This window comes from Gouania willdenowi, chromosome 1, assembly GCF_900634775.1.
Source record: "Gouania willdenowi chromosome 1, fGouWil2.1, whole genome shotgun sequence".
In the NCBI taxonomy this organism is placed as follows: domain Eukaryota; kingdom Metazoa; phylum Chordata; class Actinopteri; order Blenniiformes; family Gobiesocidae; genus Gouania; species Gouania willdenowi.
Window position 1 is genome coordinate 22,511,294 of NC_041044.1, and position 16,259 is coordinate 22,527,552.

At 37.0% G+C, this 16,259-nt stretch overlaps 1 protein-coding gene across 1 annotated transcript in view; it reads left to right on the forward strand.

Annotated features, from left to right (window-relative positions):
• tbck (TBC1 domain containing kinase) overlaps positions 1–16,259 on the forward strand; it is a 42,049-nt gene that overhangs the window by 13,315 nt on the left and 12,475 nt on the right. Inside the window, exons 23-24 of the mRNA XM_028450526.1 lie at positions 7,378–7,550; positions 15,707–15,870. Coding sequence (XP_028306327.1) covers positions 7,378–7,550; positions 15,707–15,870 — 337 coding nt within the window. The remainder of the gene's footprint in view (positions 1–7,377; positions 7,551–15,706; positions 15,871–16,259) is intronic.

Sequence of the window (16,259 nt, forward strand, 5' to 3'; positions counted from 1 at the left end):
CGTGAGAAATAACCCATGCGACATACTCCTTTCTTTTCTGCTTCTTTGGTCCATACAGATGACAGACAGGGCAATTTACTGCTCTTACATGTAATATTACGCTGCTTCGGTGTTGTCACTGAGGCACAAAGCCAGATAAAAAAGGAGGTGAGATGGCAAACACTAAAACACATTCTGAGGGTTTAAAGATTTCACTTCGTTTGATGGAAGAATTTCAGGGGAAGGTTAGCAAATCACCAAGACATCCCCATAAGTTAAAGCAGAACTACGTAACTTTTTCACCTTAATAAATTCTGTTCATAGTCCCAGTGAGGGTAATACAAGTGTTTATGGGGTGATTGGGGGGGTCTTTCATCCCCCTCTGCTGTCTCTGGCCAGAAAACAGCACTTTCCTGCCTCCGACCCGGTGGCAAGGCGTACTGCTTTATGGAAGCCCAATACAATGCAATCACTTCATTGGCCCGTGATGAGTCGCTTGAACACAGTGGTGCTTTTTGGTCATTTCATCGCTCCAGTGACGTCATTACAAGGGAACGTGCGTGCGTGTGTCTGCGAAGCAGGATGAGGGGAGACAACTTATGATAAACAGTGTCGTTTTTACGACTAAAGGACGAGTTCACTCAGAATGTAAGCTTATTCAAGATAAACTGCTTTAATTTTGCCTCGGTACGTTTAGGAAGCCTCCTGCTGCCTGTCTCACTGAAGCGGGAGGGAGGAGCTGCTGCCTTGGGGGTGCGGAGTGTTTACGACAGTGACATAACCAAAAGGGACCTTTAGGGGGAGCGCTAAGCACAAGTTACTTAGTTCTGCTTTAATCCTTTTTAATAAAAGCAATTAATTTAGCAAGAGTGTTTTCGTTTTGTGTAACATTAAGAACAGATCGAGTGGTGCTCCTATTTTAGGGAAATTCATCAAAATGGTCATGGAATGAAGAAATTCATTACCGCAAAACAAGTTTTATGCCACTGTTATTTTAGCTTCTAAAGCAGCCATTGGTATTAACAGCTGTGTGTGTCCGTGTCTCTCTCTTTACTTCTCTCAATCTTTATGTTGCACATATTGGATATTACATTTTAAGCAAAATGAAATTTAAACCCGTGACAAAATGTTGTTTTTTTTTTACTTTTTATTTTTTTATTTTTTTTATTTTTTTTAGAAAAAGAACAAATTTCCATTATCTGACAATAGAATTGGGCCAGTAATGTTGATGCATCCCTACTTTCAAACATAAACTGTGTTAACATTCCCCTTTTTAGCTGATTTGAACTGCTATCATGTATTTAAATGTTCAAAACTGTTGTGTTAGTTCATCCAGAAGATCACTTAACCTAATCTAAAGCTGTGTTTTGTAAAGGATTACCTGTACCTGAATAACTGGGATTTTAAAAGTGATAATAAATTTTTTTTTATCTGGAATGGGTTGTGAATGCTTTCTCTAGACATTGCTTGGATTTTTGCTGGCATTCCGTTTCCTACATGTTTGGTTTATTGTGTGTTACTGTCGAAGTTCAAAAGATTGATGTGAATGAGGCAGAAGGAAAAAGGGAGACCCAGTTCTCCTTACAAAGGAAAAAAAAATGCTTGCCTTGTACAGCAGTCGTTTATGTGGCTGCTCTGCCAGTGTCCCTCTGTATATCAATCACTGCCAGTCATATTATTGCAGCCTTTGTGTAGTTACACACTGCGCACACTTTGAAATATATTAGGAGGGAATGCAAAGCTGTAGAATTACCTCAAGGAAGCCTGCTTTTCTGCTTTGCACACATGGTGCTTTTATATAATATGTTGTGAACACATGCCAATAGCCACCATCCCATTCAGCACATGATTTACAGGAGTATTGGAGCATATGGTTGGATGATAAAAGCTCCTGGGAAGGCATGGGTAGTTTATTCTTCACTGTTCAGTCAGTTAGAAATCAGATCATTATAATTTCAGTGATGACCTTTTAAGCATTTGGGTTTTCTGCTAAAAAGCAGCGTCAGGTAAACCTTTGACCCTCTGTGTCTTAGTTTGCAAAAAATTGGAAGTTTCATATAGTAATTTGTGAACAATGTTGCATATATGTTCTGCCAGTGCACTAGGGATGAAACGATTAATCGTAAGGCAGTCAAAAATCTATTAGCTCTGTCTGCTAGCATAGCATCTCTTCTTCACTGCAAGATATCTGCATGCCAACTGACCACTGGGTTACCGGCGCCCTCTGCTTGTCAAACAAATATCTGACGTAAATCAGTGCAATGACGTTTTTTTTTCAAAAGTCCAATTGTTAAGGCACAAAATACATTTTCAGTTGCACTTTTAAAAAGAAAAGGAACTATTATGCAGTTTTGCATTGTTTACTATAGAATCAGAATTTAAATTAATAAGCTTTTTCTTCATTTGTATTATTCCTTTATTTATTTCATTCAAGATTTATTTTTAGTTAAATTGCATTGTTTTCAATAGTTTATCAAGGGATTCTTTTGACAATTTAAAAAAAAAAAAGGAAAATAATAGTTTTTTCTAGTTTTTTTTCCCCAAAAAAATAAAGTAATATTTTTCAGTCATCATTTGACTACAGTCTCATTTTGTAAATCGTGAGAGAATCGTATCGTGAGTCGAATCGTACCGGGAGTTGAGTGAATCGTTACATCTCTTCAGTGCACACAATATAAGTTTAGAACAAAACTCTCATTGAATGCATTGAGTGCTCTTCTGTCTTTGCAAGCAAAATGATAAATTATCTTAATCTTCAATTTTATTTTACTTTTTTACAGTGAAAACATTAAAATAATTGATTTATAGTTAAAGTATGATTCTTTATTTACTATCACTGTAGTATCAAGGAAAATTAGGCTTAAAAGCAAAGGGAACGCTTTCATGTGAGATGAGTTATTGAAAATGTTATTGTTTTTTTACATTTGAAATTCATTTGGTTTTCTGATTTACCAGAATGTACACTCACGCATACAGCCTACACACATTCGCTTTGAGTTCTGCCAGAAAATCTGTGATTTGTGGCAGAATAGATCTTCTTATACAAGTCCTTATTCATTTGCTTTAAAACTAAGACCATATGCATCATGTTAGATCATTGCTACAGGACGATACAATGCAAATGCATTTACTCAAGAGCAGTCGGAGTGCGCAAAATTCCACCAAGCACCAAATATTTTATTTTACAGATAAAAAAAAACACATGTGAAACAAGTGACCTGTGGTGCAACGTTTTGCCTCAAAGCCAGGAATCCATCTTAGCTTGTCATTTGTTGGCAATTAATCTCATTTTGTTGATTCCCATTTTCTCCGTCTTCTAACCTCAAGTGATTTGTGAAGCTCTCTCCAATTGTGAGACTCCATTGATTCACAATGGATCTGAAAGGTTCCAGAGCTGACAGGAGCCATGTGTTTACTGATGATGCAGCTGCACTTGCTTTCACGGGACATTAGCAAATGCTTCAATGAGCCGCGATATGCGCAGAACTGAGCTCTAGTAATAGACATTTAGCTTGGAGGAAAACAACTGCAAGGTGTTGAAATTGCCTCGAGTGTCAATGCAGACACAGAGACACCTTGACAATAACAGAACAAGGAGAATGGATAGAGAAATGTTGAAACTGGTGATGAACACAATTATTAGCAACAACAAAACAAAATTTTTTTTAATATATTTTATAGTATACTTAAAGGTAAAATTACCTTTAAATATATTATAAAAATATAGTCTGCTTAAAATTTGTAAAAGGCATCATGCCAGACTACAATTTTGTGTACACTCGCCTGGCCGTCCGTGCATCCATCCATCTGTCCATCCTTGATGAAAATGATTATACTTGATGTGTATACTTTTTTTTTTATTTATCTGTAGACATTGAAAAGCCAAGTTACACTAGTTAGTTTTTCATTTCAACAAGCAATCATTGTAAAATCCTTATGATCCATGTCAAAGTAAATCTTTGGAAATCACTAAAGTCAACCAAGAAGTTTTACCAAAAGACTGTTTAAGGGGGATTTTAGAGATTCCTTGAATCGTCTTAGAATGCCTTGGATTTGATTTGTTATAAATAAGGTTATAGAAAAGTATAACCTTAACCTTTGTGCACAATCTACAACCTTAAAAGAATACTAATCCATCATTTAAATTTACAAAGTAAAAATAGAAGTAAAAAAAAAAGAGGGGACGTTTGCATTGAGTAATGAAAAATAAAGGAAAGTAAATAAGAATCTAAATTTAGAAAAAATTAAAAAAAAAACCCTCATATGTACTTGAAAAAGCAATGTTTTTTTGCTATCCGCAAAAATGCCTCTATTGGTGCCAATTGATGCTTCATTTTTAATCTGATCACAACAGTAAAGGAGTTGTAATTCAGAAACAATTTCATTGGGAAGGAAATGATTTCCTTATTAATATGTTGTTAGTTTTTTAAAACAAGGTCTGTAAAAGTTGCCTTCAGTTGAACTCTTTTGCAGCTCTTGAGGAACTTGTTGCAATTTGCAATTTTTGCTAACGTTCTGGTGTACGTAGTAGAATTTTTTTTACAAAGGTTGTCTTTTAGAGGATCCCTCATTTCATTGGAATGAGAGCTAAACCTTGGATGTGTTTAGTTCATGCCAAAAACACCCACAGTAAGAGTAACTTAGCCAGCTGCTGAACTTCGTTCTACATTTTTTGCACTCTTTCAATTGCTGTGAAAGATTTAAGAAAGAAAAAAAAAACTTAATGTGCCGTTTTGTACATAATTTTCCATAAGCACATTGTATTCATTAAAGTTTGTTTCCTTGAACCATTATTTTGAATTACAAAGCTTTTAAATTGCATTTATTTAGCTATTTATTGTAGCAAGTCATAGTCCACAATCATCACCTATGCATAATTGCTGATATTTTATTTTATATGACAAAGAAGAAAAATTGCCCTCAAGCTAAATTGGCTGAATTTGAAAGCTCAGCTGAGCTCAGGGCTTGTTAAAGCTGCTATAAATCTCCTCTTCCTTATTTTTGCCTCTTTTAGCAGGAGGCGGTGATTCTTCCACCATTCCTGCCTCTAGGGGCAGAAATTCTGTTTCCCCGTAATGTGTGCAAGCCTGCTGGTGAAAAATCTCTGACCTGTGTTCCCCCACTGAAATGACCATTGAGACTGAGATTGTAACCAGGCTCTTAGCAATTAGGGTTAACATTCCTCTAACCTTGAAGAAGCTCCTGGTTAGATGAGAAAACGTGGTTATCCTGTATAATTTTACTTGAATATTGGTGATCTGCAGGTCATACAAAAGACCACTCATTAGCCAGACTGACTTATTAGCCCCTCTGACTAAGTAAAATATGCCACAGAGAGAGATTGTAAAAGGAAAGAATTCCGGTTTTACCTAAATCCTTGGCTAATCCAGTGATTCCTTTGTCACTAATCCATAGCACAAGAAGTAAGAAAAGCATGGTTACCCCTACAGAAACATTCAGGAAAAAGGTGGAAGTTTGCCTGAAGATGGAGCAGTAGCTGAATGAAATAGGTTTCTAAACTAGAAAGCCTGTGGCACTGCTTCATGACTACCCAGGGTTTTTTCAGTTGTGCAAAAAATAATAATGTCAAGCCACTGCTCAGCTTCTCCAACTTTGCCCACAATGCATTTACAAAATGCCATTAGAGACATCTCAAAGGTCGTTCTTAAAGTTTAAAGGGATCTCTAGTTTAAATCTAAACAGTGGTAGCTGTGAATGATCAGCCATATTCAAGACGGTATGAGTGTAATATTTATTATGTAACTGACTGAGGGTGCTGACTGATGCATTTTTGCCAAAAGTTTGGGCCATGCCTCGTCTGTGTTGCTGTGGTTACGGAGGTTCCCGTCTGTGCATTCCAGGAAAAGCTCCATTTTAGTGATATTGTAGGGAATTTATAAAACAAAGGACTAAAGAGGCAGAAAATAAATGTAAAAAATACAAAAATAGGTTATCCAATATTATAAGGGTATGTAGGAAGGAATTCTCTATTAAAATATTATATATTAACAAAAACAATATTAAAGGAACATGTGACTTATTAAATGGTATTAATAAAAATGGTGCTAAACAGCAAATCTACCCTCAATACTGTACTGATAATATTAAAAAGGGCAATATGGATGATGTGGTTAATCATTTTTTTTTTTTTTGTTGGACCAAACCTGGCAGGATTGGAATGATAACATTATAGCCAGAAATCCCAGTTCGATCTTTCTCACAGCAGTGGAAGAAAAATAAATTATAGATATTGTAAATTAATACAAATACTAAACATCTACTGATACAAATGAAATTAATATGAAAATCATGAAAAAAAAAAAATCATTGAGGGGATTTCAGAACCACTAACACACATCTATAACTAAATTACCTGACAAAATGAAAATAGCTGAAGTTGTGCCACGGGGGATAGACACCACTTCACAAATTACAGGCCTGTTTCCTTACTTCCACAATTCTCCAAAATTCTAGAAAAACTATTCAATAACAAATTAGACATTTATAAACAAACATAAATTACTTTCTGACAGCCAATATGGATTCAGAGCAAACAGTTCAACACCACTGGCATCAACAGAATCAATTGAGGAGATCACAAACGCTATAGTCATTACAGTCATTATTTAGAGTATTCATAGGTCTTAAAAAAGCATTTGACACAATCAATCATAACATATTAATCAATAAACTTGAACAGTATGGGATAAGGGGGGTAGTGTTGCACTGGTTGAGAACTTGTTTAAGTAACAGAAAACAATTTGTGATCTTTATGCTTGAACACTGCTTGTGGCGTCCCCCAGGGGTCATTATTAGGTCCGAAACTGTTCATACTCTATATAAACGACATATGTAAAGTTTCAAAAATATTAAAATTAGTTTTATTTTCAGAAGACACTAGTATTTTTTGTTCAGGGAAGAATTTACACACACTATTGAAATGTGCAAACTGAAAATGTGGTTTGATAGAAATATATATTAAAAATTTGAAATTGCTTATTATCTTCTATTTATGCTAATCTCACAAACACAGCAGAGCTTAAAACTAAATGGGTTCTATTTTTTCTAAGTTTTCATGAAATATACTCACACTTATGCCAAGCATGTTTAAATTGATATGCATATTTTTTTAATTCACTGGCAAAATTTATTAATTTATATTAATTTTTTTAATGGTAATATCTCCTTCCAACCAACTGGGAATCTGAAAAAATTGACCAGTGATCCCTAGTGGGTCCTGACCCTGGGAAACTCTACTTGTCTTCTCTACGGGCTCCAGCTCTATATTTTTAGGAATTATCCATCAACTTGTTGTTGTTAGTTTGCTGTTTATGTTTTGCCTCCTTTGCTGCACCCTCAGGAACGTTCTTATTTCTCTGCTACCTTTTTGTTGCACAGAAATCGACATTGAGCGTTGTGTGCGTGAATCCATCAACCTTTTCTGTTGGACTCCGAAGAGTGCCACGTACCGGCAGCATGCACAGCCTCTAAAAGTAGCAGGTGACAACAGTTTTGGGAAAACTGCTTCATACTTCTCATCCGACTACCAAGATATGCCAAACCCAGACCTGGTGAGTGGCTGTTAGACATCTCTCACAATGATGATGACTATGTTGTAGTTATTTTTGGGTTTTTTTTCCTCACTGAATCGTTTGTACAGAACATGTGATATTTACAGGAGTTGAGAGTTTTATTCACAGTATTAAGTATTTAAAAGTGATTGGCTATCTGCAACCAATTAGAACAGCTCTTTAGAAGTTTTGAAATTGGCAAGCCACTTATTTCAATTCAAGAATGATTACGATAACTTTGGTGTGCCACGTTTTGTCTGCCGAGGTGTCTTGTGAAGTATTAAATCATCATTTCTTTTTATATCGTTGAAGTTGTAACACAGTGATGAATGTGGTGAATGAAGTGTTGTTAGAAACTGGGAAATTAGTTCAAATCAAATCTATGAATTATTAAAGCGGCAGATTTATGAAAAAATCGCTTTATAATGATTCTGCTACAGTGATATACATTCCTTTAGCCTCAGAGGGCCACAGTTGAAAAAGTTATTTTTCCTTCCTCCCTTGCTATTCCACATTTTGTAAAATAGTCAGCTCCAAATGGGTGATTTGGATTTTTCTCACCTTATGAGTCATAAGGCGGGAACTCCTCCTGACAATCCTCACTCCTCCTACCCTACCCTTGAGCTCCTTGCTCAACATCACACAGTGATGGCCCAGGGAGATTAGAACCAATGACTCTCCGATTACACGCTCGCTTTTCTTAACCACTTTATCCACAGTTAATATATTTATGTTCATTATATAGATAATCGAGTATGTATAATCCAAACCGCAGCGCAAGCACTCACAATAAATTCCATTTTTAGTAGACGTTATATCGCCTCGTATCGCTTAAATAGCTATGTGTTTTACTGTAATGTGCAGTGTGTGGATAGCACAAGACGATCGCTATGGTAATCAGCTTTTGGAATCCCACACACCAAACACAGTCGCAGTATTAGATTAGTGCAAGCCAAGTCCTCTCCGAAAATGAGTCTGCGTCTACAGACCCGCTTACTCATGCATATGCTTGAAGCCCCCAAAAAGAGTCTGTTTTTAGAAGCAGTTTGAAAGTGACTTTTCAGAGGCTAACACTCTGGAAAACAAGCAAGTTTGGGAAAATAAACCTCAAATACTATGTTCTTGGGGTTCTTTGAACAAATGGAGATGGGTGAAAAATAGCATAAAAAAGACACCCTGACAACTTACTGTTTCGTTTTGCTATTACAACTGAAATGGAAATCCTTCAAGATTTTATAGTATTACGTCTATTACCAGTGGTTATCAGGGGTTTCTGACTCACGTATCTATCCTTGGTGATTCAGGCGACCCCACCATCAGTGATAAATTACTGGCCCGTATCCATCAAAGTAGGACTTGCCCTTTGGCTGTCTCATGAACCACAGCCAGCTTGATGCCTTCTCTGCAGCTTCTGCCGCTTGCCTTTTGCATGTTTCAATGACACTTGAGAGACTACTTCATATTAAATGGCCAGAAACACAGCATTTAAACTATTTTTCTTGCGTAAAGTTTACTTAGCTTTCCGTGGCACACAAGTGTAGACTGTTAAATCTATTCCACAGACCAAGAATAGCCAAAACACCAAAACCAAATCAGCTCGAAGTGATGCTCTTTTCCAGGTGTTCTGTTTTCATGTAGTTTTTGTGGCAGAGCCTTGTATGCCTTTCACAACTGAAAGCATTGTATCTTGAACAATCACAACAAACACTCTGGGCAACCAAAAACTGCTATGTGCCAAAATAATATTTTCATTCAGTCAAGCCTTCTTCGTATAAATGGTGGATGTGATTCAGGGTCCTGTCAAGGTACACCCCACTTTCACCCTGAAAACATTTATGAGGCAAGCGTGTGTGTTGAAATGTCGCTCTCATTGGAGAGAGCAAACTGACAGTAAATATCAAAGTGTGGGCACAGTGTGGCTGCAGCTGAGAGCAAAGAAAGCCTGCTTTAGTGGTGATTACTTTTGAAGACTGCCCAGAAAATAATGCAAATTTATGTTAAGCTTCAATTCAATAAAGCAGCTAAAGTCAGTTCTGGAGGCCAAAGACACTCTGTTATGCTATCAGGCACATGTTTCTTCCTTTTTATTTTTTGTTTTTGTTTTGCTGTGATTTACTGCAGAAAAAAATATTCAGCAAAATTGCAAAGGCAGTATTGTAGGTTTGTAGTACAGGCTTCTTTGTGGCTCCATTTCTCTGGTAACCAAGCTGAATACCCGGTCAGCACATTTGCAGCCAGTGGAGTGTACAGACATCTATCTCACGAGACAGATGTTGTCCAGTCAGCCTTGTCTGAATGACTGAGGAGGACAAAACACGCACACCACGCAGACATTTCTTACATACTGACCAAAGGGATGTAAAAGAAGATAACTAGAGCTCTCATGTACCACTAAGAAAACCTTCTTCATTTCACTTTAGGAAGTAAGGGATCGTTGCTAAACCCAGTATCTGAATATCGATGTATTGGTTGCATGCTTAGTATATGTATTCAGTTACAAAACTTGTAAAGCTTTCTAATCTTCTTAAATGCTTTTCTTGTAAAGATGTCCTTTATTGCACTTCATCTAAGTGCCTTAGTAAATGAGAATGGAGTTCTCATTCAAATAAAGGGGACAATAAATCATGGTCTCTTTTAAAATCTATACCAGATACTTAATAAATTACCAGTATTTTATGAAAAAAGTAAAAGTATAAAGTTGAAGGTTTCGCAGCACTTCAGATGGTTAGCTGTTTAATTTGTGGTTTTGTCTATCATTGTGAGAAATGTCTGAGTGACAAAGCATGATCCATTTAATGCTTTAACTGCAGCCTGAAGGAAGAAGTTGTCCTTTGTTGTATGTGACCTACAATGAATGAATCTCATCACAAAGTAGGAGGTTGAAGATCTAATATGCAGGGTGTTTGGTGTCCTTTAGGATGAAAGGGGTTTTAACTTCTTTTTGGATCTCAGACAGGGGAGACGAGCACTATTAATTCTGCCACCTATCTTGTCGAGAGTCACTGGACCTTCAATCACAAAGCCGACACACAGAAACAATCACACGTACACATTCCCTTTCTTGTTGTTTTAGATTCTCTAACCTAGTATACATGTGAAGACTTGATATACACAATAACTTAACTTGTGCTTAGCGCTCCCACTAAAGGTCCCTTTTGGTTATGTTACTGTCGTAAACACTCCGCACCACCGAGGCAGCAGCTCCTCCCTCCCGCTTCAGTGAGACGGGCAGCAGGAGGCTTCCTAAACGTACCGAGGCAAAATTAAAGCAGTTTATCTTGAATAAGCTTACATTCTGAGTGAACTCATCCTTTAGTAACTCAGTAAGTTGATCATTTATACTGTAAAAACAGTGTTGTTTATGATAAGGGAAGTTATCAGCCAGTTGTCTCCCTTGTCACCCTGCTGCGCAGACACACACACACACACACACACACACACACTCCCTGGTAATGACGTCACTGGAGCGATGAAGTGACCGAAAAGCACCACTATGTTCAAGCGACTCATCACGGGCCAATGAAGTGACTGCAGTCGATACAGTCGCGTTCGGTGTGAACGCACCTCTAGTGTGTATTGGGCTGTCGTAAAGCAGTATGCGTTGTCGCGAGAACGAAGCTTGGAGACTGCCACTGGGTCGGAGGCAGGAAAGGTACAAGTGCTGTTTTCTGGCCAGAGACAGCAGGGGGTGATGAAAGACCCCCCGATCACCCCATAAACACTTGTATTACCCTCAGAGGGACTATGAACAGGATTAATTAAGGTGAAAGAGTTACTTAGTTCTGCTTTAATCAATGAGTTTGAATGGATAGAACTCAATTTCCTGTACTAAATGGGCATTACTGTATATCTTATGAAACTGTAATTGTATGAAACACCTGAACATGACTGTTAGGCTTTACCTTTTCAATGTAGAACAAAAGAAAATCCAGCTTTCTTCAATGCATTTGTTTGTATGTGTGTAAATGCATTTTCATTAAATGTGTGCATAGATTAGCACTATAATATTTGTGCAGGGGATTTGATATCAGCTTGATCTCATGACCTTTATATTTAACATCTGTAACGTTCGTACACTTAGACCTACAGACAATATAATGTCCCAGTCTTCATTGTTGGATATCCCAAAGAAGATTCAAATCAGTCTGACAATGTTGCCAAGTTCTGCTGGTGTTTCAGTGTCAATTTATGACATATCCACATTTAATTTAGTTTTATTTATTTTTTAAATAGTTTGTTTGATTATTTTATTGTTTGCTTGTGGATGACATATCTGGATGTTTGGGTTTGTTTTTTTCAAGGATCGGGTTTAGCCTCGAGTAAATGCCAAAGTGTCAGGAGGGCATTCTTGTCTGCAACACTTAGATCCTCATGACATTTAGGTTGACTCTGCTCTACTGCTGTATTTATGTTGTTACCCTGTTGAGTAAATTCAACTCTGTAATGCTGCTCACTAAACTGCTACAAGTTAAATGATAAATGTATTTATGCTGCTTTAATCAACACTTGACTCCAGTTTTAAAATGCTCTCCATTCTCAACTACATTATATTATTCACACACACCAACACACCATGGAGACAGAGCTGCCATACCAACGTGCTATTCCTTCATTGAGATGCATTTTATTTAATAGTTGAATGTCTGGCCCAATTACACTTTGACACCTCTTGGTGCAGCCTTAAAATCAATCTGCCAGCCTCTCAATTAGACAATGATTGATTATTCTAAAACCTGAGCTACTGTCGCCACGAACATCGCCCCAACACGTAACATTTAATTAAATGTTGGCTGAAAATATTGTGATGCTAATTATTAGCGAAAGTGTTTGCGGAAAACAAACACTATTAGAAGCTTTGCATAACCATTAAAGGGTAAGTGAAACACTTCAAGTAGATGTAATTTGTATTTGGTAATAAAGCATGAATGTTTCATTGTCATTTTTGTATTTATTTATTTTCTAATTAGAGCAATGCAAGCCTTTTGAATGTCGCAATTTTTGAGCCTTGCTCACAACATGGCCAACGACGTGTACACTTCAACAAGTGCAAATAAAAACTGGTGTGGTCTACTGGGTCAGACACGAAGCAGTGGAATGCTGCACGGTAATAACGGTATCCACCACATTACATCACGGCCAAGATGGCTGAACAATAGAGTTTACCTGCAAAAGTAAATTACGGATATTTTTGTTTAAATATATACTTGATATATTGCACACAATGTATAACAAAGACCACAATGGACTTATTTAAAGGGAAGCTGCTTGAGTTGTTTACTTCCCCTTTAAAAACAACATATGTATGACAAAACCATTTTACTTGTTTGACATTATGATGACTCACGTGCTGTAGTTGCCACATTTTCTGTAAAACAACTTTTTTATAACAAATATTCTACGCATTACACTCAACCCAATGTTGTATATTGTACAACAATAAATAATGTACTTAGTGTTCTTTATGAATTAGTCAAAGTATACTACACATTTTCCATTTGAATTTCCAATGTAGACAAACAGAACCACCTACCTGGAAGAACCCTGGTTACCTTTCTGATCTTTCTTTTATTGCCAGAAACAGCAACTCAGACAATGTTTCAGACTAAGATTCTGTTCTGACCAAACTCCCTCTTTTGTGAATAACAGGTGTTACTATGAAGCTATGATGTGTAGCTAATCCTAGGTTATTGCTATTGCTACGTTAATGTTGAAGCTAGATTAATGCTAGTGATATGTTAATGCTATTGCTAGGCTAAAACCAATGCTATGTTAATGCTATTGCTAGGTTAATGCTGATGCTATATTCATGCTAATGTTAGATAAATGCTAATGTTACATTAATGATATTGTTAGGCTAATGCTATTGTTAGGCTAATGTTATTGCTGGGCTAATACTAACACTGAATTATTGCTAATGCTAGGTTAATGTTTTTGCTAGGTTATTGCCAATGCTAGGTTTAAGTTATTGCTAGACTAATGTTATTGCTAGGCTAGTCCTAGGTTAATGCTAATGCTAGCTCCCACGTTAACTTGACTAAATCCGGGAGGCTCCAAAATGTGTTTTTTTTTTTTCCCCTCTGTCTAAACCATCTCATTTTGTCTTTGCATCATAGTCACACGCAGTAAGCTCATGACATCAGCTGGGCTGCCTGGACATATCACTGTCCTTTGGGAAATGTCTTTATTAACTTAAGGGTTCATTTTACCCTAATAACAATGAGCTGTCTGACACTAACGCCAAAAAACTACGCTCCATTCAACATAGCTTGCCTTTGCTGGCATTTGTTTATGCTGGAAATTGTTCCTTAAATATTTTTAGATTTACAATTTTACAATTATTTCTTTATTCATCTCCAATCAACCTTTATGCATGCAAGAATCGTCAGGTGGGCTTTGCCATTGGTTATTCTGACCCCAACCTGTACCTCTAAGTTGTATAGAGAGAATGAGGGGCTGGCGGGCCTAAAAAATCTGAGTCCTCAGTACTGCAGAGTGGTGCCCCCTATCAGTGTGGCACAGTACTTTTTGCCTAACCCTGTTCATTTTAACTGCACTTTCATGGCCAATTAAAAAGCCTAAACATGTCACACATGTTCATTAGATATATTAGACAGACTCTAGAACGTCAGCTCATGTAGTACATGTGTAATCAAACATGTAAATTGGCAATAAAAGCACCTCTTCCTTTTTTTTGTTTCCATAACACTAGAGTTGTAAGTATATTTAATACCACTGATTGACTAATAATTGTTATTTCTTTGATACAATGAGGTAAAAAGTTATATAGGTTAGTAGTAGGGCCCTATTTGGTTTGACATCAAAACATAGATAAGAGTCAAAACACATATATTGGTATGTGTCAATGATTCAGTACCACCAACTGTCGCAGTATTTGACTCATAAATAAATTAGAAATGAATGCCGAAAAAATATGGGTTGGCCTTCGGGGCCCCGGGGCTCCTAATCGAATTGTGCAAGGCATAATCGTAATCTACGTTGAATTACTTTTGAAATGATATATCACACGACTATGTTCCCATAAATTTGGAAATTACCGGAAATGGGGGGTGGACCCCAAGTCCCATTTAAAAAAATAAATAAATAAAAAGGGCTTCATTCATAAAGTATTCATACCAAACTGCATTCCAATCAAACAAGAACTAACGGAGGAGTAGTCATTTGAAAAATGGCGCCCCCTGGCGCCCTCTTGACACGTATGGGGTAATGGGCCCCATTTATATATTGGTATTTGCCAATAATTCGGTACCACCAACCGTCGTGATATTTGACAAATAAATGAGAAATCAACTTTCGTTTTTTTTTTCTTTTCGGGCCCCAAATCAAAAAACAGGCTCCGAGCGTCGATGCATACACATCCATAGATTATACCTACCAAATTTCAGCCTGATCCTTTCACGAATAAAAGAGGAGTAGTGATTTTAACTAGTGTACACAACAACAACAAAGTGAGTAGTGTTTTGAGACTGGTAGCCCTAAATCAGTTCTTAATCAGTTCTCCTTCATTATTATGAATTGATTAATTACTGAGATACTATTATCTTATTATGTTGCTTTTAAATATATAATAAAAGCACTTTTTGCAATGGTGGAAATACCCTTGGGGTGCTCATTAAGTCTATCTCACATGAGAAAAATTACCACACCTGTTTTTTAACTCTACAAGCCAAAAAGTTTTGATTCTGCTGCAAACATTTCTGCCCATTTTGCATGAGATATGAACACACCTGGCTGCAAATAACTGTTGTATTTCATTTAAATGCAAAATTAGGAAAACGTTGCAAAGAGGAGATTAGTTACACTGACCACCTGCCTTATTGACCCTTTGTGGCAAAGGATTATGACGTTTCTACTGCAGCTGTGGACTCAAATGCACTGTTTATGTTGTGCCTATTTTTATTTCCCTTTTTAGTTTGTTGGATGTGCTTTTTTAAAAAGGATAGCAAAGAATGAAACCATTACCATTAAATGTTTTTGTAGGCTTTTTTTCCCAGTTTTTCTGCTTTTAAAGCATCCAGGGATGATCTTTTCATTATTTGAATATGGTGAATCATTATTCCAACTGTATGCAGTCTCCTAACATGCGTGAGCTATTTTCTTCCTTTTTGTCTGATCTCCTGTCACTTTCTCTCTTGTAGTCTCGGGAGCCACTGGCACTGAGTGACCTGAAAGAAGAAATGTCTCCCAGGGTTTCAGCTGCAGACCTGATTGACCTTTGTGAACTGTCTTTGTCTGCAATCTCCAAAAGAAACAGAGCCAGCAAGCCCAAAATTGTGGCTGTGGATATACGCAACGTAGAAGAGTATCCTTACTATTTCTTACTAACACAACAGATTTCAATAGTTCTGATGCTCGTATAAAGATAGCATGCTCAAGCACTGGGGGTTTTAACAACAACCTTCTACTTTTCTTTCAACAATCTATAACTGGTAATGATCTGTAAACATTTGTCTAAAGAATGCAGATCCACAGACTTTTCCGCTACTGCTCAATTTAGTTTTAATCTCAACATCAAACCTGCTCCAACTTGAAGCTGTTTGCTTAAACCTTTGTGTTCACCTTTTTTCACGCTATGAAAATATGCTGTCGTGCAGTAAGCTGTGTGAAGCATGATCTGTTAAAGATGGGTTTAATAAGGGCGTGCCTTAAGACTGGGTCATTTGGAGGTCGTTTGTTGTGTATTACATTTAC